The 24922-nt window shown below is 36.6% G+C and overlaps 1 protein-coding gene across 2 annotated transcripts in view; it reads left to right on the forward strand.

Moving 5' to 3' along the window:
- SPRED1 (sprouty related EVH1 domain containing 1) overlaps positions 1-24566 on the forward strand; it is a 120515-nt gene extending 95949 nt beyond the window's left edge. For both annotated transcript variants that reach the window (XM_082385022.1, XM_082385021.1), the window contains exons 6-7: positions 18065-18166; positions 20292-24566. In XM_082385022.1, the coding sequence (XP_082241148.1) occupies positions 18065-18166; positions 20292-20942 (753 nt within the window). In that variant the 3' untranslated portion in view covers positions 20943-24566. The remainder of the gene's footprint in view (positions 1-18064; positions 18167-20291) is intronic.
- The last annotated feature ends 356 nt before the right edge of the window (positions 24567-24922 follow it).

Below are 24922 nucleotides of genomic sequence, written 5' to 3' on the forward strand. Positions count from 1 at the left end.
TGTAAAGGTAATTGATACCCCTAGCATAGTTGCAGTGGGATTAGGAGGCATTCATGACAGGAGAAGAAACAACTTTTTTTTTTTTTTTGCCTGAGCTCCTTTCAGTAGTTTGACTACAGAGGCCTTCCTTTGGAGAGCAGATGGAGCTAGAAGGTGGAGGGCCGAGGAAATAAATATGTTTAAAATTTGAAGGGATAAAGAAAGTGAGAAGTTAAAGATTTGGGACAGAGAGAATAATTGATAAAGACCCAAAGGAGACTATCAAGGACACAGGAATTACACTGAAAGAGGAATTACTTCATTTTTCTAGACTGAAGAGAAGTTTAGGTAGAACTACAGATTTATTAAAAAGGAGGTAGAAGGTTAATGAAATTCAGACTTGATCAATTCAGCAGTGTGTGCCCTCACATTCTTGGATAAACCTAAAATTTAATTGTTATTTTTATCTTAAAAACTTGAATATGGGGGCAGGGGGTAAAGAGAAAATAAAAAACCTTCTGGATCATCTGGGAATTTTTCTTCCAGCAAGTCCCAATACAGCCATACCACAGCAAATAAATATAGTTTGAAATATTCAAGTTAGACACAGATTGTGAAAGGTTCCCTGCTAATAGATCTGATTAATTAGGTTACTTAAGGTCACAAGAAACATATATTCTCAGGCTATGTAAGTTGGTGGGGACTTATCGTAATGACCTGGGCAAGTACCAGGCTAATAGCATGTATTCATACAACCTCTCTGGTCCTCCCAAAATTGGAACTTCAGTTAGGATTATCCCCCTTCCTCCACTCTAAGTCTAATGCCAGTGTTTCCCATATAAGTTAATGGTATATCACTTCTACATTTGCTCAGGGCAGAAACTTGAAGCCATCCTGACTCATTCCTCTCTCAATCTCATACTGTAGATATCAGCAATCAGCAATCCTGTAAGCACTACATTCAAAGTATATTTCTCAGACCGTCATCATTTCTTATTGCTATAGTCTTCTAATTTCCCTACTTCCACACTTATCCTTCCCACCCACTCCAATAATCTGTTCGCACAGTAACCAAAGTGATCCTTTAAAAAGATACAAATCAAATGTGTTCAAAACTTTATAAAAGTCTAACATCCTATTTAGAACAACATACAGAGGTTTTACAGAGCTGTGCATGATTTTGTTCGTGGCTTCTCCAGATTTATTTTCTATTCTTTCTCACTCACAAGTTCCTTAATACCTCGACCTCCTATGTTTTAAATATATTAAGAATATCTATGCCTCAAGGGCTTTGCATCTGCTCTTCCTTTTATCTGGAACACTCTTCCTCCAGATGTTCCCAGAGCTTGCTCCTTACTTCAGGTCACCTCTTCTGTGAAGCCTTCCCTGAGCACTCTAAATGAAATACCAACCCTTCCATCACTGTATCCTTATGCTATTTTATTTTTCTTAATAACACTTATTTCCTGATTATAATTTGTCTCCTATTTGTACTTTTTTTGTTTGTTCACTGATACGTTCAGGAATCTAGAAGTTCCTATGATAGAGTAAGCACCCAGTAAATATTTGTTGAATGAAAGAATACATGAATAAATGCTAACAGCATCACCTTGAAAGCATCCTACATCAGAGGAATAACCTTGCCAAAAGGACTAGACTACTTTCTTGCTGTCAAGAAATATGAAGAGTGTGAGATTTTACCCTAGCTAGCAAGTTATATGAATGCTGCCAGAAGACATAAGACTGCTAGGTCAGAGACAAAGGACTGTTACTCACAGCACGATAAAGTAGCATGAGCTTCATGTTTGTGTCGGTTCCCCTTGCTTCCCAAGTCCCATGGGGTGGTGCTAAGCTGCTCAGGTGAATATTGCACACTCAGTGGGTTTGCATCCCAATATTGGAACCCTGAGTTTTGGGGAACCCCAGTCTTTTATAATGGGCGATAATCCTGCCTGACTTTTGCCAGGGAGGGACACAGTGTCTTTGTTATACTCGTTAACTAAACAAACCTAACTTCAAAGGAGAGATACTATATCTTTCAAGGGTTTCCCTATTCACACATCTTTGAAAAGATAGTCTGAAGCAAAGGCAGATAATACCTCTACACACTGGGTCTGCAGAAGTGAGACCCATGGAGAATTGTCACCTAACACTAGTTTAGGTTTTTCCCTCTAGCAGTGCTTAAACAGGTATTGTCAGTGTTTGTCCTTGGCTCATTTTCTATGCTTCCATGGACTACTTAAATCCTTTTGATGGATTAGGTACATTCTTTCAAACTGCTAGTGATCTCAGTCAGGTTTTAGTTAAATCTAATAGGCCTGGAGGCCTTTATAGTCCTTTTACTCAATTTCGCTTACTTTCAAGTTCCTGGAGGTCATTTCACTGCAGATGAATAAGACCACATGTATTATGGTCTTACGATCAAAGGTTTATGATGTATTTAATACATAGAAAATAATACATGTAATGAATACCTGAGAAACCAAAAAACTTTTAAAAAAGAGCACCCCCAATCCTGTTCCCTTGCCTTCATCCTGGAGGTGACCTTTACCTTGGACTGTGTTTGCTTATTAGCATTCTTATGCTTTTCTTGGTAATTCTACTACTTCTTTTTCTTCTGCCAGTAGATATTTTAGTTGTTTCCATATTTTTGTTATTAGGCATACTGCTAGTACAAACTTTCTTGCCCCTCAGCTATTCTTGTGCAAGAGTTTCTTTAGGGTGTACAGAAATGGGCCTTTGATATTGATGTGCTATAAAAAGGCTCTTGGGCAAATTAGTCTATAGGAGTCATGTGTTCTGTGACTATAAGAGATATATTTTGAGCATTTGAGAGGTTAGAGAAATAACGCTGAATATTCCGTTACAAACTAATTTTAACTATATACTCTTATATAACTTGTTATTGAGTAATAAAATTTTCAGTGACACTTCTTTTTGAATTTTATTTGTGGCCAGTATCTCCTAGTTTATGGTGGTTTTTCACTCTTTTTATGGTGTTTTGGTGAACAGATGTTCCAAAATTTAATACAGTTTAATTTATCATTCTTTTCGTGGTGGTGTTTTTAAAAACTCCTCCCCATCCTTATCTCAAAGATTTTTCTCTTGATTTTATTCTAAAAGTTTTACAGTTTTGTCCGTAAAACACACTGTTTTTTGTTCCACTTTTATTTTTTCCATATGGATTACTGATTGTTAACAGCACCACTTATTGGATCCTTCCCCCTACTGATAGGCAGTGCCATATCTGTCATATATCAAGTTTCTATTTCTGGTCTCTCTTATCTGTTGGTCTGTTTGTCCTGGCACCAGTGCCACGTTGTCTTCTTTACTATAGAATGTTTTAACTCTATAGCTTGTCTTAAGATCTGTAGAGCAAGTGCATCTACCACTTTTTTCTTCTTCTCTTTTTTGTTGGTGGGTGGGGGAGCTGTTTACTCTTCCACAGAATTTAGAATTAGCTTAGGACTTCCCCAGTGATCCAGTGGTTAAGACTCCACCTTCCAATGCAGGGGGTGTGGGTTCAATCCCTGGTTGGGGAACTAGGATCCCTCATGCCATGGGGTGCGGCCAAAAAAAAAAATTAGAATTAGCTTATCAAGTTTGTTGAAAAATCCATTTGCAGTCTGTATTTGAATTGCACTGAATCTGTATATTAGTTTGGGGAAGATTTTAGCCTTCTTTTCGATGAATATATATCCTTCTATTTAGCTCATCTATAGCGCTCAATAAAGCTTTGCATTTTCTTCATGAAAAGATATCATATATCTTTTAAAAGAGTGGATATATGGGGCTTCCCTGGTGGCGCAGTGGTTAAGAATCTGCCTGCCAGTGCAGGGAACACAGATTCGAGCCCTGGTCCGGGAAGATCCCACATGCCTCAGAGCAGCTAAGCCTGTGCGCCACAACTACTGAGCCTGCACTCTAGAGCTTGTGAGCCGCAACTACTGAGCCCACAGGCCACAACTACTGAAGCCTGCGTGCTCAGAGCCCGTGCTCCTTAACAAGAGAGGCCACTGCAATGAGAAGCCCACACACCGCAGCTAAGAGTGGCCCCTGCTCGCCGCAACTAGAGAGAGCCTGCGTGCAGCAACAAAGACCCAAAATGAGTCAAAAATAAATTTTAAAAAAAAAGAGTGGATATATGTATATGTATAACTGATTCACTTGGCTGTTCATGTGAAACTAACACACATTGTAAGTCAACTATACTCCAATAAAAATTTTTAAAAAATAAAACATTGGAGAGGTTATAATCATGCAAAAGTAATCCAGCCTGTGCCCTAGAGCCCGCGAGCCACAACTACTGAAGCCTGAGCGCCTAGAGCCTGTGCTCCACAACAGGAGAAGCCACCACAATGAGAAGCCCGTGCACCACAACGATGAGTAGCACAAGCTCGCTGCAACTAGAGAAAGCCTGCATGCAGCAATGAAGACCCAATGCAGCCAAAAATAAAGATCTTAAAAAAAAAAAAGTAATCCAGAAATCTTACTTCATCCACATCAGTCCTTTAGTCCTACAACATAATTAAAATTGAAATACTTCTGTTTCTCTTTATGTTCCTATCATGTGATTAAAGTGCTAATGAAAGTAAAATTCAAAACTGCAGGAAACAAGGCCAGGAATGAGATAACCTCTTCAGTCATTAACTATTTTTATTAAACTTCCTTTCCTGTTTAAGACACTACTAATAATGAGTAGGTGGTTCGAGTTGGATATATCCATTTAAATTGCTTTTTGAATTGAAGCATACAAACTTTTTAATCCAGCATTTTTACTTTTAGCAATTTCTGATACAGATATACTTGGACATGTGTATTAAAGATAAATATGTATAAGGATAATTTATGCACTATTGTTTGTAACAGCAAAAGGTGGGGAAAAGCCTATATATATATATAAATCAGACTAGTTAAATTAAGTCATCCATTCAATGGAATATTAAGGTGCTATTAAAAGAATTAGGTAAAGCTATATGTATAAACACATACGCACCCTTGCATGTGTGTGTAGATTACATATGTGGCCAAAAAGTGGTAAGTACCACCTGAGTGGTGCATTTGTTACAATTGGTGACCCTACATTGATACATCATATAATCACCCAAAGTTCATAGTTTACAGTAGGATTCATTCTTGGTGTTGTGCATTCTGTGGATTTGGACAAATATATAATGATATGTATCCATCATTATAGTATCATATAGACATTTTTCACTGACCTAAAAATCCTCTGTTCTCTGCCTGTTCTTCCCTCCTTACCTCTCCCTTCTCCCAAACACAGATCCTGGCAACCACTGATCTTTTTACTGTCTCCATAATTTTACCTTTACCAGAATGTCATATAGTTGGAATCATACAGTATGTAGCCTTTCACTTAGTAATATGCACGTAAGGTTTTTTCATGTCTTTTTTAATACTGAGTAATATTCCATTGTCTGGATATACCACTGTTTGTGTATCCATTGAGCCTACTGAATAGATAAACAAACTTAGTTTCTTCCAAGTTTTAGCAATTATGAATAAGGCTGCTGTAAACATTTGTGTGCAGGTTTTTGTGTGGACATGTTTTTGAATCCCTTGGGTAAATACCAAGGAGTACAATTGCTGGATCATACGGGAAGAGTATGCTTAGTTTTATAAGAAACTGCCAAATTGTCTTCCAAAGTGGCCGTACCATTTTGCATTCCCATCAGTAATGAATGAGGGTTCCTGTTGCTCCGTGTCCTCCCCAGCATTTGGTGTTGTCAGCGTTCTGGATATTGGCCATGCTACTGGGTGTGTAGTGGTATGTCGTATTTTTAACTTGCATTTCCCTGGTGACTTACGGCATGGAGCATCTTTTAATATGCTGATTTGCCATCTGTATATCTTCCTTGGGAAAGTGTCTGTTGAGGTCCTTGGAACATTTTTAAATCAGGTTGTTTATTTTCTTATTGTTGATTTTTTAATAGTTCTTTGTACCTTTTATCTAAAGAAGAAACCTATTAATGAAAAATATGACACATATATAAAGAAAAAAAGGTTTTTGTACGTTTTAGGTATCAGTCCTTTATCAGGTATCTTTTACAATATTTTCTCTTACTCTGTGACTTGTCTTCTCATTCTCTTGACATTTTATTTTTCAGAGTAGATGTTTTTAATTTTAATGAGGCCCAGCTTATCAATGCTTTCTTTCATGAATCTTTGATATATCTTAAAAGTCACTGCCATAACCAAAGTCATCTATTCTGTTCCATTGACCTATTTTTTTTTTGCTGGTACCACACCGTCTTTCTTAATGTAGCTTTATAAAAGATCTTGAAGTCAGGTAATGTCAGTCCTCTAACTTTTATTCTCCCTCAGTATTGTGTTGGGTATTCTGGGTCTTCTGCCTCTCTATGTAAACTTTAGAACCATTTTGTTAATATCCACAAAATAACTTGCTGGGATTTTAATTGGGATTGCATTGAATCTATAGGCCAGATGGGGAAAAACTGACATGTTGACAGCATTGAATCTTCCAATTTACAAACATGGAATATCTATATTTATTTCTTTGATTTCATTCATCAGAGTTTGATAGTTTTCCTCATACAGATCTTGTACGTATTTTGTTAGATTTATGCATTAAGTATTTCATTTTGGGGGTTGCTAACGTAAATGGTTTTTAATTTCAAATTCCACTTCTGGTTTTTTTGTTTGTTTGTTTGTTTGTTTTTGCCGCACCGCATAGCATGTGGAATCTTAGTTCCCTGACCTGGGATCAAACCTTTGCCCCCTGCAGTGGAAGCACAGAGTCTTAACCCCTGGACCACCAGGGAAGTCCCTTGTTCATTGTTGGTTATAGAAAAGTGATTGTCATTTGTATATAAGCCTTGTATCCTGCAACTTTACTTTAAATCATTTATTAGATGCAGGAGTTATTTTGTTGATTTTTTCAAATTTTCTATATAGATGATCATGTCATCTGTGAACATGGACAGCTTTATGTCTTTCTTCTCAATCTGTATACTGTTTATCTCTTTTTCTTGTCTTACTGCACTAGCTACAAATTCCAGTATGATGTTGAAAAGGAATGGTGAGAGAAGGGACATCCTTGCCTCCTTGTACCTGATCTTAGTGGGAAAACTTAAAGTGTCTCACCATTAATTATATTAGTTTCAGGGTTTCTGTAGATATTCTTTATAAGCTGGAGAACTTCTCCACTGTTCCCAATTTACAGAGTTTTTATCATGAATGGGTGTTGGATTTTGTCAAATACTTTTTCTCAATATATCGATAAGATCATGTGATTTGATGTGTTACATTAATAGATCTTTTAATGTTAAACCAGCCTTGCATAGTGGGGTTGAATCCACTTGGTCATGATGTATAATTCTTTCTATACATTTTTGGATTCAATGAGCTAATATTTTGTTGAGGATTTTTGCATCAGTGTTTATTTGAGATGTCTGTATTTTTGTTTGTTTTCCTTTTTGGTAATGTTTTTGTCTGGTTTTAGGATTAAGATAATGCTGACCTCTTGGAATGAGTTAGGAAGTATTTTCTGTTTTCTATCTTCTGAAAGAGATTGGAGAGAATTGGTATAATTTCTTCCTTAAATGTTTTGTGGTATTCACCAGTAAACTCCAGCTGGATCTATGTGCTTTCTATTTTGGAAGGTTATTAATTATCAGTTCAACTTCTTTAATAGATATAGACCTATTCAGATTGTTTTCTTCTTCTTGTGTGAGTTTTGGCAGATTGTGCCTTTCAAGGAATAGATCCATTTCATCTAGGTTATGAGATTTGTGGATGTAGAGTTGTTCATAGCATTCCTTTATTATCCTTTTAAATATTCATAGAATCTGTAGTGATACCTCCTCTTTCGTTTCTGATAGTTAGTGATTTGTGTCCTCTTTTTTTTTCTCTTAGTTGTCCTGACTAGAGGCTTATCAGTTTTGTGGATCTTTTTAAAGAACCAGCTTTTGGTTTAATTAATATTCTCTGTTGATTTCCTGCTTTCAGTTTCATTGATTTCTACTCTAATTCTTATTATTTCTTTTCCTTGCTGTGGATTGAATCTTTTCCTAGTTTTCTAAGGTAGAAACTTATATTATTGATTTTAGATCGTCTTTCCTTATATATTTAATGCTATAAATTTCCCTCTATGCACTACTATTGCTGTATCCCACAACATTTGATAAGTTGTGTTTTCATTTCTATTTAGTTCAAAATAATTTTTAATTTCTCTTGAGATTTCTTCTTTGATCCATGTGTTATTTAGAAGTGTGTTGTTTAACCTCCACTTATTTGGTGATTTTCCAGATACCCTTCTGTTACTGAGTTCTACGTTAATTCCTTTGTAGTCTGAGAACGGACATTGTATGATTTCTACTCTTTTAAATTTGTTAAGGTTTGTTTTATGTTCAAGAATGTGGTCTATCTTGCTTAAGGTTCCATGTAAGCTTGAGAAAATGTGTATTCTGCTGTTGTTGGATGAAGTAGTCTTCAGATGTCAATTATATCCACTTGATTGAAGGTGTTGTTTGGTTCACCTGTGTCCTTACTAATTCTCTGCCTGCTGAATCTGTTCATTTCTTTATTATTTTTTGGCATCTTTATTGGAGTATAATTGCTTTACAATGTTGTGTTAGTTTCTGCTGTATAACAAAATGAACCAGTTATATGTATACATATATCCCCATATCCCCTCCCTCTTACACCTCCCTCCCACCCTCCCTATCCCACACCTCTAGGTGGTCACAGAGCACTGAGCTGATCTCCCTGTGTTATGCAGCTGCTTCCCACTAGCTTTCTATTTTACATTTGGTAGTGTATATATGTCCATGCTACTCTTTCACTTCATCCCAGCTTACCCTACCCACTCCCCATGTCCTCAAGTCCATTCTCTACGTCTCTGTCTTTATTCCTGTCCTGCCCCTAGGTTCATCAGAAGCCCTTTTTTTTTTTAGGTTCCATATATATGTGTTAGCATACGGTATTTGTTTTCTCTTTCTGACTTACTTCACTCTGTATGACAGACTCTGGGTCCATCCACCTCACTGCAAATAACTCAATTTCATTTCTTTTCAAAGGCAAGTAATACTCCATTATATATATGTGCCACATCTTTATCCATTCATCTGTCGACGGACACTTAGGTTGCTTCCATTTCCTGGCTATTGTAAATAGTCCTGCAATGAACATTGTGGTACATGTCTCTTTTTGAATTATGGTTTTCTCAGGGTATATGCCCAGTAGTGGGATTGCTGGGTCATATGGTAATTCTATTTTTAGATTTTAAGGAACCTCCAAACTGTTCTCCATAGTGGCTATGTCAATTTACATTCCCACCAACAGTGCAAGAGGGTTCCCATTTATCCACACCCTCTCCAGCATTTATTGTTTGGAGATTTTTGGATGATGGCCATTCTCACCAGTGTGAGGTGATACCTCATTGTGGTTTTGATTTGCATTTCTCTAATGATTAGTGATGATGAGCATCCTTTCATGTGTTTGTCGGCAATCTGTATATCTTCTTTGGAGAAATGTCTATTTAGGTCTTCTGCCCATTTTTGGATTGGGTTGTTTGTTTTTTTGTTATTGAGCTGCATGAGCTGCTTGTATATTTTGGAGATTAATCCTTTGTCAGCTGCTTCATTTGCAAATATTTTCTCCCATTCTGAGGGTTATCTTTTCGTCTTGTTTATGGTTTCCTTTGCTGTGCAAAAGCTTTTAAGTTTCATTAGGTCCCATTTGTTTATTTTTGTTTTTATTTCCATTTCTCTAGGAGGTGGGTCAAAAAGGATCTTGCTGTGATTTATGTCATAGAGTGTTCTGCCTATGTTTCCCTCTAAGAGTTTTAGTGTCTAGCCTTACATTTAGGTCTTTAATCCATTTTGAGTTTATTTTTGTGTATGGTGTTAGGGAGTGTTCTAATTTCTTTCTTTTACATGTAGCTGTCCAGTTTTCCCAGCACCACGTATTGAAGAGGCTGTCTTTTGTCCATTGTGTATCCTTGCCTCCTTTATCAAAGATAAGGTGACCATGTGTGCATGGGTTTCTCTGGGCTTTCTATCCTGTTCCATTGATCTATATTTCTGTTTTTGAGCCAGTACCAACCATACTGTCTTGATTACTCTACCTTTGTAGTATAGTGTGAAGTCAGGGAGCCTGATTCCTCCAGCTCCATTTTTCTTTCTCAGGATTGCTTCGGCTATTCGGGGTCTTTTGTGTTTCCATTCATATTGTAAAATTTTTTGTTCTAGTTCTGTGAAAAATGTCATTGGTAGCTTGCTAGGGATTACACTGAATCTGTAGATTGCTTTGGGTAGTAGTATAGTCATTTTCACAAGGTTGATTCTTCCAATCCAAGAACATGGTATATCTCTCCATCTATTTGTATCATCTTTAATTTCTTTCATCAGTGTCTTACAGTTTTCTGTATACAGGACTTTTGTCTCCTTAGGTAGGTTTATTCCTAGGTATTCTACTCTCTTTGTTGCCATGGTAAATGGGATTGTTTCCTTAATTTCTTTTTCAGATTTTTCATCATTAGTGTATAGGAATGCAAGAGATTTTGTGCATTAATTTTGTATCCTGCTACTTTACCAAATTCATTGATTATGTTTGGTAGTTTTCTGGTAGCATCTTTAGGATTCTCTATGTATAGTATCATGTCATCTGCAAACAGTGACAGTTTTACTTCTTCTTTTCCAATTTGGATTCCTTTTATTTCTTTTTCTTCTCTGATTGCTGTGGCTAAAACTTCCAAAACCATGTTGAATAACAGTGGTGAGAGTAGGCAACCTTGTCTTGTTCCTGATCTTAGAGGAAATGGGTTCACTTTTTCACCATTGAGAACGATGTTGGCTGTGGGTTTGTCATATATGGCCTTTATTATGCTGAGGTAGGTTCCCTCTATGCCCACTTTCTGGAGAGTTTTTATCATAAATGGGTGTTGAATTTTGTCAAAAGCTTTTTCTGCATCTATTGAGAGGATCATACGGTTTGTATCCTTCAGTTTGTTAATATGGTGTATCACATTGATCAATTTACATATATTGAAGAATCCTTGCGTTCCTGTGGTAAACCCCACTTGATCATGGTGTATGGTCCTTTTTTTTTTTTTTTTTTTTTTAAAGAATTTCACTTTTATTTATTTATTTATTTTGGCTGTGTTGGGTCTTCGTTTCTGTGCGAGGGCTTTCTCTAGTTGAGGCAAGTGGGGGCCACTCTTCATTGCGGTGCGCGGGCCTCTCACTATCGCGGCCTCTCCTATTGTGGAGCACAGGCTCCAGACGCGCAGGCTCAGTAGTTGTGGCTCACGGGCTTAGTTGCTCCGCGGCATGTGGGATCTTCCCAGACCAGGGCTCGAACCCGTGTCCCCTGCACCGGCAGGCAGACTCTCAACCACTGCACCACCAGGGAAGCCCCTGTATGGTCCTTTTAACGTGCTGTTGGATTCTGTTTGCTAGTATTTTGTTGAGGATTTTTGCGTCTATGTTCATCAGTGATATTGGTCTGTAGTTTTCTTTGTGACATCTTTGTCTGGTTTTGGTATCAGGGTGATGGTGGCATCGTAGGATGAATTTGGGAGTGTTCCCCCCTCTGCTATATCTTGGAAGAGTGTGAGAAGGGTGGGTGTTAGCTCTTCTCTAAATGTTTGATAGAATTCACCTGTGAAGCCATCTGGTCCTGGGCTTTTGTTTGTTGGGAGATTCTTAATCACAGTTTCAATTTCAATACTTGAGATTGGTCTCTTCATATTTTCTATTTCTTCCTGGTTCAGTCTCAGAAGGTTGTGCTTTTCTAAGAATCTGTCCACTTCTTCCAGGTTGTCCATTTTATTGGCATATAGTTGCTTGTAGTAATCTCTCATGATCCTTTGTATTTCTGCAGTGTCAGTTGTTACTTCTTTTTCATTTCTAATTCTGTTGATTCGAGTATTCTCCCTTTTTTTCTTGATGGGTCTGGCTAATGGTTTATCAATTTTGTTTATCTTCTCAAAGAACCAGCTTTTAATTTTATTGATCTTTGCTATTGTTTCCTTCATTTCTTTTTCATTTATTTCTGATCTGATCTTTATGATTTTTTTCCTTCTGCTAACTTTGGGGTTTTTTTGTTCTTCTTTCTCTAATTGCTTTAGGTGTAACGTTAGGTTATTTATTTGGGATTTTTCTTGTTTCTTGAGGTAGGATTTTATTGCTATAAACTTCCCTCTTAGAACTGCTTTTGTTGCATCCCATAGGTTTTGGGTCATCGTGTTTTCATTGTCATTTGTTTCTAGGTATTTTTTGATTTCCTCTTTGATTTCTTCAGTGATCTCTTAGTTGTTTAGTAGCATATTGTTTAGCCTCCATGTGTTTGTATTTTTACAGTTTTTTTCCTGTAATTGATATCTAGTCTCATAGCATTGTGGTCAGAAAAGATACTTTATATAATTTCAGTTTCTTAAATTCATCAGGGCTTGATTTGTGACTCAAGATGTGATTTATCCTGGAGAATGTTCCATAAGCATTTAAGAAGAAAGTGTATTCTGTTGTTTTTGGATGGAATGTCCTATAAATATCAATTAAGTCCATCTTGTTTAATGTATCATTTAAAGCTTGTGTTTCCTTATTTATTTTCATTTTGTATGATCTGTCCATTGGTGAAAGTGGGGTGTTAAAGTCCCCTACTATGATTGTGTTACTGTCAATTTCCCCTTTTTATGGCTGTTAGCATTTGCCTTATGTATTGAGGTGCCCCTATGTTGGGTGCATAAATATTTACAATTGTTATATCTTCTTCCTGGATTGATCCTTTGATCATTATGTAGTGTGCTTCTTTGTCTCTTGTAATAGTCTTTATTTTAAAGTCTATTTTGTCTGATATGAGTATTGCTACTCCAGCTTTCTTTTGATTTCCATTCGCATGGAGTATCTTTTTCCATCCCCTCACTTTCAGTCTGCATGTGTCCCTAGGTCTGAAGTGGGTCTCTTGTAGACAGCATATATACAGGTCTTGTTTTTGTATCCATTCAGCCAGTCTATGTCTTTTGGTTGGAGCATTTAATACATTTACATTTAAGGTAATTATCAATATGTATGTTCCTATTACCATTTTCTTAATTGTTTTCAGTTTGTTTTTGTAGATCTTTTCCTTCTCTTGTGTTTCCTGCCTAGAGAAGTTCCTTTAGCATTTGCTGTAAAGCTGGTTTAGTGGTGCTGAATTCTCTTAACTTTTGCTTGTCTGTAAAGGTTTTAATTTCTCTGTTGAATCTGAATGCGATCCTTGCTGGGTAGAGTAATCTTGGTTGTAGGTTTTTCCCTTTCATCACTTTAATATGTCCTACCACTCCCTTCTGGCTTGGAGAGTTTCTGCTGAAAGATCAGCTATTAATCTTATGAGGTTTCCCTTGTATGTTATTTGTTGCTTTTCCCTTGCTGCTTTTAATATTTTTTCTTTGAATTTATTTTTTGATAGTTTGATTAATATGTGTCTTGTCATGTTTCTCCTTGGCTTTATCCTGTATGGGACTCTCTGTACTTCCTGTACTTGATTGACTATTTCCTTTCCCATGTTGGGGAAGTTTTCAACTATAATCTTTTCAAATATTTTCTCAGACCCTTTCTTTTTCTCTTCTTCTTCTGAGACCCCTATAATCAAATGTTTGTTCATTTACTGTTGTCCCAGAGGTCTCTGAGACTGTCCTCAATTCTTTTCATTCTTTTTTCTTTATTCTGCTCTGCGGTAGTTATTTCCACTATTTTATCTTCCAAGTCACCTATCCGTTCTTCTGCCTCAGTTATTCTGGTATTGATTCCTTCTAGAGAATTTTTAATTTTACTTATTGTGTTGTTCATTATTTGTTTGCTTTTTAGTTCTTCTAGGTCCTTGTTAAACATTTCTTGTATTTTCTCTGTTCTATTTCCAAGATTTTGGATCATCTTTACTATCATTACTCTGAATTCTTTTTCAAGTAGACTGCCTATTTCCTCTTCATTTGTTTGGTCTGGTGGGTTTTTACCTTGCTCCTTCATCTGCTGCATATTTCTCTGTTTTCTCATTTTGTTTAACTTATTGTGTTTCGGGTCTCCTTTTCGCAGGCTGCAGGTTCATATTTCCTGTTATTTTTGGTGTGTCCCCCCAGTGGGTGAGGTTGGTTCAGTGGCTTGTGTAGGCTTCCTGGTGGAGGGGACTGGTGCCTGTGTTCTGGTGGGTGGAGCTGTTTGTTGTCCTTCTGGTGGGCAGGGCTGCAGCCGGTGGTGTGTTTTGGAGTGTCCTTGAACTTAGTATGACTTTAGGCAGCCTCTCTGCTCATGGGTGGGGTTGTGTTCCTGTCTTGCCAGTTGTTTGGCATGGGGCATCCAGCACTGGAGCTTGCTGGCCATTGGGTGGAGCTGGGTCTTAGTGTTGAGATGAAGATCTCTGAGAGAGCTCTCGCTGATTGATAATATGTGGGGCTGGGAGGTTTCTGGTGGTCCAGTGTCCTGGACTCAGTACTCCCACCGCGGAGGCTCAGGCCCGACACCCAGCCGGAGTACCAAGACCCTCCCAGCCACATGACTCAGAAAAAAAGGAAGAAAGAAAAACAACAACAACCAAAAAAATGAACAGACAGAACCCTAGGACACATGGTAAAAGCAAACCCCTGGTGAAATTTCAGACCCACAGAAAATTGGGTCTGCTTCATTCGGAAGATCCAGTAGTGAGCCAAAAGAAGCCAAGAAGGATGGATTCCAGGTATGCAGAGATTGCAAAGTTACTTTTGGTTCTCAAGACATCAGTCTGTTCATTTCTGATAGAGAGGGATGTTGAAGTCTCCAGCTATGATAATGGGTGTATCCGTTTCCTTGAGGTTCTATCAGTTTTTGCCTCATGTAATTTGATGCTGTGTTGTTAAACACATATACATTGAGGATTGTTATGTCTTCTTGGGGAATTAACCCCTTTATCATTATATAATGCCTTCTTTATCACTGATAACTTTCTTTGTTTTGAAGTCTGCTCTGTCTGAAATTAATATAGGAACTCCTGCTTTCTTTTGGTTAGTATTAGCGTGGTGTATTATTCTCCAGCCATTTACTTTTACTCTAACAACACTAAACCACTTTACAGTGAGTGGGAGTACTTTATAATAACCATAATCCTAATTCCTCCTTCCACCCCTTGCATCACTGCTGTGAGTCATTTTATTTTATATACATATATATATGCATATGTATGTAAATATGTGCATAATCATACATGATCAGATACACTGTTGCTGTTTGTTTTTGTTTTTGGCCACGCTGCTTGGCATGCAGGACCTTAGTTCCCTGACCAAGGATTGAACCCATGCCCCTTGCAGTGGAAGCATGGATTCTTAACCACTGGACCGCCGGGGAGGTCCCCCACTGTTGCTATTTTTTGAACAAACTTCTGTTAGCTCAGTTAAGAATGAGAAAATTAAAATTTTTATTTTATTTTCACTTATTTCTTCTTAAATGCTCTTCCATTCTCATGTAGATACCAGTTTCTGACCTATATTATTTTCCTTCTCTCTAAAGAACGTCTGTTAACATTTCTTATAAGGCAGGTCTACCAGCAACAAATTTCCTCCATTTTTTTTTACTTAAGAAAGTCTTTATGTCTCTTTCACATTTTTTTTAATGTTTATGTTTTAATTTAATTTTTCTTTTACATGATAGCTTGTCTCTCTTAATCCCCTACCCCCATGTTGCCCCTCCCCTCTTCCCTCTACCCACTGAGAACCACTAATTTGTTCTCTGTATCTGAGAGTCTGTTTCTTTTTTGTTATAGTCAATAGTTTGTTGTATTTTTTAGATTTCACATGCAAGTGGTATCATAGAGTATTTTTCTTTCTCTGTCTGACTTACTTCACTTAGTGAAATACACTTCAAGTCCATCTATGTTGTTGGAAATGTCAAAATTTCATTCTTTTTTATGGATGATAATATTCCATTTCGTGTGTGTGTGTGTGTGCACTCGCACGCGTGTGTGTGTGTATACACACCACGTCTTATCCATTCATCTGTTGATGGACACTTAGGTTGCTTCCATATCTTGGCAATTGTAAATAATGCTGCTATAAACATTGGGGTGCATGTATCTTTTCAAATTAGTGTTCATGTTTCTTTCAGATATATACCCAGAAGTGGAATTGCTGGGTCATATGGTAGTTCTATTTTTAGTTTTTTGAGAAACCTCCATACTCTTTTCCACAGTGGTTGCACCAATACATTCCCACCAGTCTCCTTCACTTCTGAAGGATAATTTTGCAGGGTACAGAATTCTAGGTTGGCGGATTTTTTCTCTTACCACTTTAACTATTTCACTTCACTCTTCTTGCTTGCATGGTTTCTGCAGAGAAGTCAGATGTTAATTACTCTTTATAAGTAAAATATTTTTTCCTCTGGCATCTTTCAGGATTTTTTTCTTTGATTTTTTATAGTTTGAAAATGATATGCTTAGGTGCTTTTTGATTTTTTATAGTTTGAAAATGATATGCTTAGGTGCTTTTTTTTTTTTCCTTTTTCCTTCCCTCCATTTTCCTGCTTGCTGTTCTCTGAGCTTCTTGGATATGTGATTGGACATCTGACATTAATTTGGGTAAATTCTCAGTCATTATTATTTCATATATTTCTTTTGTTCCTTTCGCTTTTTCTTCATCTGTTCTTTCTGTTTTGTGTATGTTACACCTTTTGTAGTTGTCCCACAGTTCTTGAATAGTCTTTTTTTTTTTTTCAGTCTCTATTATCTTTCCTTTCAGTTTTGGAGATTTCTATTGCTTAATCCTCAAGCTCAGAGATTTTTTTCCTCAGCCATGTCCAGTCTACTAAGCTCATGAAAGTTATTCTTATTCTTAGTACTTCTGATCTATAGATTTTTGGGGGGGGTGGTATTCTTTATTAGGATTTCTATTTCTCTGCTTTCATCGCTCATTTGTTCTTGTATGCTATCTACTTTAAACATTGGAGTCTTAGCATATTAATCATAGTTGTTTTAAATTCCTAGTCTGCTGAGTCCAATATCTCTGCCATATCTGGTTCTGATGCTTGGTCTGTCATTTCAAAATGTATTTTCGTCTTTTGGTATTTTTTTTAATCATTTTTCTTGGTTGCTAGACATGATGTGCTGGGTAAAAGGAACTGCTGTAAATAAGCCTTTAGTGATGTAGTGGTAAAGTGTATAGGAAGAGGAAGTATTCTACAGTTGTGATAAGGTCTCAGTCTTTTAGTCTGAGCCTTTCCCTCAGGATTGTGAATATCACAATTATTTATCAGTTTTTTCTCTCCCTTAGGTGCGTCAGATGGTTAGAGTTGACTAGTGTTGGGTATATCCCCTCCTCCAGATCAAATAGACTCTGATAATACCACAGTAGGTCAGACCCTCCTTAACTAGTTTTTCCTGAGGACAGGCCTTGATAAGAACAGAGTGTTCTGGCACATTTCATAATGGTTCCTTCTCCACTCGCCTGCTGGAAGCATGTATGGATTTTTCTGATACTTATTGTGGGAACCTGGTTGATCTCCTAGAGGAAAACTCACAAGAGTTCGGGGGCTTCACAATGACTGTCCCCACCCCCAACCAGGAGTTTTTTTTAACTCTCCGAGTTGTCCATCCTGAGCCTCCAGCAATTTGTCAATTACAGTTGAGATTTTTTTTTTTTTCCCCCACCCTGGCACTGGTTTCCATGGTGATTTTCACTCATGAGTCTCTGCTCTGGTAAGCAGTGACTCCCTTTTTTTTTGCTGTCTCTCTCTGCAGTCTTAGGGGTGGGGTTTGCCCTGTGTCCTCCTCTCCATGGATCTAAGAGGAGTTGTCGATATTTTTTTGTTGTTGTTCAGCTTTTTTACTTGTTGTTACAATAGAGTGGCAGCTTCCAAGCTCCTTATATGCCAAAACAGAAACCAGAAGTCTGTATTACTTTTTAAATTAAATTTTAAATGTATAAGGAAAGACCTAAGTTTAAATAATAAATAGGATGACTCAAGTAATGCTTTTTGTTAAAACCATTTTGAAAAACCTTACTGCTAATAGATTATGAAGTTTTGGAATACACATTATATATAGTTTTATTAAAAGTAAGGAATGCATTCTTTTGTCACTTAAGTAGAAATTGTTTGTATTTTAGATAATGTTCAGTCATCCAGGCCTAGACATTCAGGGCAGAAGTATAGAATATGTACAGCATCAAATACCCAAGGAATGTGGAAGCCTAAAGTCCCAAAATAAGGTAAGTAATCTTAGTTTTATCTTCTGATTTGGAATGTAACTAATTAACATGTAAGTGAAATTTTCCAGTCTTTCTAATTCTCCGTATAGTTGTACTAGAATTGTTTTTTAGCGTATAAATTTTCTATTTGTTTATATATACTTCTAAACCCCATTACTTAAATTCCCTCCAAATTTCTGGTTTGAGTCTGGGGGATTGTCAGTATACTTATCACCAATAGGAATCGTATGTTGTAATTTAATGGTCTGCATCCATCACTCCACCTTTAGTCCAGACGTGGACTTTTTTTAACCACAATTCCAAATATATGGGGAATAGAAGTCTGCCCCAACGTGGATCCATGTGCTTACTTACAGAGTAGTCACTGTGTCCAGGGACCGGCACTAGAAGATAGAAATGTGACTACTAGACACCCACTTATATGGGTGAAGGGAAGCATCATTTTGATTTATGCCTGAAAGGTTTACTTTTCTCCCTGGCCTCAAGGAAACAGCCTCACCAGAAGGATGAGAGAGTGTGATGTGTTTTAAGTCATTTTCAGAGACTTGTATAGCCAACCTATGAACACGTATTTCTTTGTATTAGTTTGCCAGGGCTGTCATAACAAAATACCACAGACAGAGTGGCTTGAACAACAAAAATGTATTTGCTCACAGTTCTGGAAACTGGAAGTCCCAGTTCAAGGTGTTGATGCATTTGGTTTCTTCTGTGGCCTTTCTCCTTGGCTTGCCAATGGTCACCTTCTGGCTGTGTTTTTTTTCCTCTGTGCACCCACATCTCTGGTCTCTCTCTCTCTCTCTCTTTCTGTCCAAATTTCTTCTTCTTATAAGGATACCAGTCAAATTGGATTAAGGCCTACCCTAAGGGCCTTATATTTTAATCACCATTTTAAAAGGCCCTATTTCCAAATGCAGTCACATTCTGATATACTGGGGATTGGGGCATCAACATATGGATTTGGGGGGACACAATTCAGCCCATAACATTCCACCCTCTGGTCCCTCTTCTCACATGCAAAATACATTCACCCCATCACAACACCCCAAAAAACTTAACCCATTCTAGCATCACCTCTAGGTCCCAAATCTCATCTAAATACCATCGAAGTCAAGTGTAAGTGAACTCTAAAGTTTGATTCATCCTGAGGCAAAATTCCTCTGGGCTCATGAGGGAGGTGGCCCCACCCTCTTGGCCATCAGTGATAGCATCTTCCTGAGAATTTTCTTGCTCTTCAAGTTCTGGTTCATTTTTGTTTCAAAAATTACTATTTCAATTAATCACTTTCTTCTCATATTGTAGTATAAGCAGCAAGGAGGAACTAGGCTGCACCCTCAGCACTTTGCTTGTAAATTTCTGCTAAATATCCAAGTCCATCACTCACAAATTCTACCTTCCACAAGAGACTAGAATACAATTCACCCGCATTCTTTGCCACTTTATAACAAGGATCAACTTTCCTCTGGTGTCAACAGTATGTTCCTCATTTCCATCCAAGCCCTCACCAGAAGCACCTTTAATGTTCTTATTTCTACCAAGTCTCTTCAAAGTTACCTAGCCTTTTTATAACATGCACCTCAAAACTCTTTCAGCCCCTACCCATTACCCAGTTCCAAAGGCACTGCCACATTTTTAGATGTTTGTTAGCACAACATCCTACACCTTGGTACTAAAATCTGTATGAATCAGGGTTCTCCAGAGAAACAGAACCAACAAGAGAGATATATATATAAAGAGAAAGAGATTTATTTTAAGGAATTGGCTCGTGTGATGGTAGAGGTACATATTCAAAATCTGCAGGGTAGGCTGTCAGGCTTGAGACCCAGGGAAGAGCTGTAGTCTGTATCCAAAGGCAGACTGCTGGTAGAATTCCTTCTTGCTCCAGCAAGGTCAGTCTTTGTACTATTAAAGCCTTCAACTGATTGGATGAAAGCCACCTACGTCATGGAGGATAATCTGCTACACTTACGGTCTACCCATTGAAATGTTTATCTCGTCCAAGAAACATCTTCACTTAAACATGTAAAATAATGTTTGCCAAATATCTGGGCACTGTGGCCCAGCCAAGTTGGCACATAAAATTAACCTTCACCGTCATTATTGCAATTTTCATCTCTTTCCTTTTTAGGTCCCTTTGAAATCAATCCGACATGTTAGCTTTCAAGATGAGGATGAGATTGTCAGAATAAACCCTCGCGATATCTTAATACGTCGCTATGCAGACTACAGGCATCCTGACATGTGGAAAAGTGACTTGGAGAGAGATGATACTGACTCCAGTATTCAGTTTTCTAAACCAGACAGTAAAAAATCAGACTATCTATACTCTTGTGGGGATGAGACTAAGTTAAGTTCACTCAAAGACTCTGTGGTATTTAAGACACAGCCTTCCTCATTAAAATTTAAGAAGTCAAAACGAAGAAAAGAAGACGGTGAACGTTCTCGCTGCGTATACTGCCAAGAAAGGTTTAATCATGAAGAAAATGGCAGGGGAAAATGTCAGGATGCTCCAGACCCTATTAAAAGATGCATATATCAAGTTAGTTGCATGCTCTGTGCAGAGAGCATGTTGTATCATTGTATGTCAGACTCAGAGGGAGATTTTTCTGATCCCTGTTCATGTGACACTAGCGATGACAAGTTCTGCTTACGATGGTTAGCCCTAGTAGCTTTGTCTTTCATTGTACCATGTATGTGCTGCTACGTCCCTTTGAGAATGTGCCATCGTTGTGGTGAGGCGTGTGGGTGCTGTGGTGGGAAACATAAAGCTGCTGGATGAAAGCATCCAGTGCCAAAATGAGCTTAAAATCTTTGTGTCCAGGAATTAGCTAACTTGGATTTGTGGAAGCTTTTGGCAAGCATTATGAAATCTTGCCTGGTATCATTGGGGCCACACGTGGAGGAAGCAGAACTCATCAGTTCTTGGCATTTCACAAATGCTAGCCATGCCTAACTTTTTCCCTGGAGTGCATGGCATGTTTTGTTGCAGGTTCTAAAGAATATTTGCAAAAGGAAACCATTTCTGGTTATTGGCTATATAAAGTGAGCATAAATATGATCCAACTAAAAGGGATTAATTTTTTGGCATTTTTGTATATTTATGCATTAGGTGATGGGACTTTTAAAGGTTTGAATTCATTAAGATATAAACTTAAAGTGCACTAGGGGACAGTTGATTTCAATCTAAAAAAAGTTAACACTTGGGAACTGTAAGAAGTAAAACAAGTGCAACTAAATCATTTATTAGTTGTTTTTTGAAAGCAGTTTTATGTATAAATAACAAATGTTTATATTTAACTAAATATAAGGTACGAATTATTACATATTAAACTTTTCCTCCCCTTCCTAGTTCTGAAGTAGATGTACATATATCTACTGTCACATTCCATTATATTTTGAATATTTTACTTATCTAGTTAATAACATTTTTGTTCCATGTGAATGATTTGATATTTTCATTGTCATTTCCCTTTGGCTACAGTTTATATTGAGTTATATCTGTACATTCTGGTAATCTAAAATCCTTAAAAAATATTCTAATAGCCTTGAGTGACCAACTTTTTTTTAAAGCACAGATGTAATTGTCTAATGTTATGATGGGAACATAACACTTATTTTTATATGAAAAGAGACTGAGTAAACATTATAGAAAAAAGTAAGGTTTTGGGTTGTTGTTTTGTTTTTTGTGGTATTCAACCAGCAAGTTGTTTTCTTTCAGAGTTTCCTCCTTCAAAAAATTATATTGCATTTACAAATGTTTTACAAGGTGAAAAGTGTAACTGGATAGTTAGAGTAAGTAAAACAGTTTCCTCCTGAGATTTCCACTTATCATTCTGCTAAACCAGAATATGTTCAGCTGTGTTACTAACTTTTTAGCTTAATTCTCAGTGCTTATTATCACATAACAATGATAACTTTTCTCAATTGCATTTTATTTTATTTAAACTGGCCAAAAGCAAAATTATTTTATGTAAAGGATGTGCTAAACTATCCCAAGAAAGTATTTAATCCAGCATTGTGAGTGAAATATCTTGTACGTATAAATTTATTTCTTTTGCAGAGCATTGTCTTACTGGATGTTTTATTTACAAAGTAGTTGGATAAATGTTCTAGCAAATTGTTTGAAGTACTTTGGGGTCAAATTGTCTTTTTTTTTTTTTAAGTGTTACATTAAAACTCTAACCAAGTAAGGGGTTCCTTAAGAACATTCCCTTAAAGGGAAAAGTTGAGAAGTGTGCCTTTTTTTAATGGCTTGAAGTTTCAGAAGTGATAAAAATTAAAATCACACTACTGTTAGAAGCTCATTTTCTATGCAGGTTTTTAAATGTCATTTATGTAATCATTCTTTTTACATATCACACTTAAGCTTGTGTTAGCTTTCTTCTTTTGCCCCAGATCAAACTGAACAATGTATATAACACTATCTGTCTGTAAAATACTTTTTTTAAGAAAGCATTTATATTTATATGACAGCTTGAACTGACAACATTGTGTATATAGATCATCTTAAAGTATTATTTCACATTGAAAAGAAGAAAAATATATTGATAACTATAGATGTTATGAAGAAGAGGTTATTTCTAGTTTTGTACTAAAAATTAATTGGATGAACTAAGTCCAAAACATGACACCGTAGCAGCAGTTTTAAGTCTTATTTTTACTGTTTATATATTTGGAAGCTGCTACACCAGATGATCTTCATCCCTGAAGTTTTCAGCTAAACTTGGTTTCCTCGAATAGACTGTTAACTTTCAAAATTACTTTTTATTGGTAAAATGGAAATACTGGTTTTCCTTGTGAATGACTTTTCATATTTGTAAGTGCTGAGTTTATAATTCAGGTTTGATCAGGTGTGAACAACTGAAGAAAATAACTTGCTGGCTATATAGGAAAATGCTGTGGAAATGAACTGTGTATATACTTCTGGGAAGAACAAATTTAATCATTTCTTCTGTTGAGCACTAATCAGTATAGTGCAACTCCTGGTCCTGTACTGTATTTTATATGCAACATATATGCTTTAATATTTTAATGTTTGTGCATTAATATTTTCAATTTGTTTAACCACTTTGCTGCTAAGATTTTTCCATCCCATCCCCATTTTTTCCTTTACAGTTTTAAACAAGTTTCTTCATTAAAAACTATGGTCATGAAATGGTTTTTATTTTACCTTGGATCTTTATAGTTTAACACACCCAGGTTCCAAATCAGTCTAGAAGACTAACTGATAATATAATGTTACCTGAATCCCTATGTGGAAATTTTCTCTTGAGTAAATTAGAATTCTTATGTGAATTCTTAGGTTAAATTTCTCATTCTTAAACGTGTATAGGTATATTCAGGAACATTTTCTCATTCTGCATACAGATTTGGCACTGCCAATTGGCTTGTCTTCTAAAACCTTTCTCTTTGGTTTTAATCTGGTAGTAGAAGCAAATGGCTAAACAAAACTGCTTAAGTAATAGTAAATATTGAAAAATGAAATCATCTAGATGGCATGACAAGAAAGACTTTCGTCTGATGGCTTGTTCAAAATTGATAATCCTTAAATGATTTGTCTCCTGACTTGACAGGGGAATCATTTGATTTCTGAAGAAATATGAGGTATGTAACTTCAGCACCACCTACTGGATGATTTATAGACCATACGTGAGGTGGCAATTGGGATCTGACAGGGTTCATCATTACTACCAGTAAAGGGCTATTTAAGTGGTGGCCACCTCCAAATGGAGAAAGCAGGAATAAGAAATATCTCAAAGGAACTGTAAAACCAATCTTTTCCCTAATGTGTCTTGTTGAAAGATTTTAAGCACTTTTTTCTTACATATCCTGTTTTAAAATATTTATCAATATTTGGAACTGGCAATCAAACTTAATGTGCCGAAGCATTTATAGAACCAATTCTTTCAACTTGCAAAAGCCATTACCAAAATGGTATTCTTACTTTTCCTCCCATTACCAGTCAGGGAGAATTTTTTAGAAAAAATAAACATCACTGTATTTCATCATGACAACTTCAGAGAGTGTGTGTGTCTCTGGGATGATGTTGGGCAGGGGTTAAAATTTAAAGGGGGAAACTTAAAACAACCTATTTTCATTGGTTATTCAGCAGTGCCTAAAATGAACTTTTGAAGTAATACAAATGCACTTTCAATTCATGTGTATAGTGCCATCTGATATCTTGGGTAAGTCTTGTCTTTTCTTTTTCTCTCCCCAGCCCCCCCTTAAATGAACACTACAGAGATGTTTCTTAATACCTATATGTCTCCGAAATACAGGAAATACGTACTTTCCTCCAGATTTAAAGAATCTTAAGGATGTTTGTTTTGTTGAAATTTACTTTAGGTTTTGTGATACACTTTGGAATATGTGTTTAAGATTGGGTTTTTTATTTTAGCCTAAAGATATATTAAACAAGTGTAACATTTTTCTACATGAAACTTTGAAAACTTTAGTTACCTGGAAAACATAGATTCTTAACTAAATATTCTTATTCTTAATTTGATTTCCAAGATCACATTTCTAAGTATAAGGGGAAGCACTAGAAACTTGCATCATTGTGACACTAAAAAAAAAAAAAATTGGTCTATACTCCACAATAATAGCACCATAAGGTGTTTTGCAGTAAGTCAAAACAAAGAAATCACAACCTGAGATAATTTATATAAACCAAAAAATAAGGTGGGGGGGGGCTTTAAGTTATTAAGGTACTGTTTGCCTAGCAGCCAGGTGGTTATAAAACTTTGATATGCTTTGAAA

This window comes from Balaenoptera borealis, assembly GCF_965194805.1.
Source record: "Balaenoptera borealis genome assembly, chromosome: 3".
In the NCBI taxonomy this organism is placed as follows: Eukaryota; Metazoa; Chordata; class Mammalia; order Artiodactyla; family Balaenopteridae; genus Balaenoptera; species Balaenoptera borealis.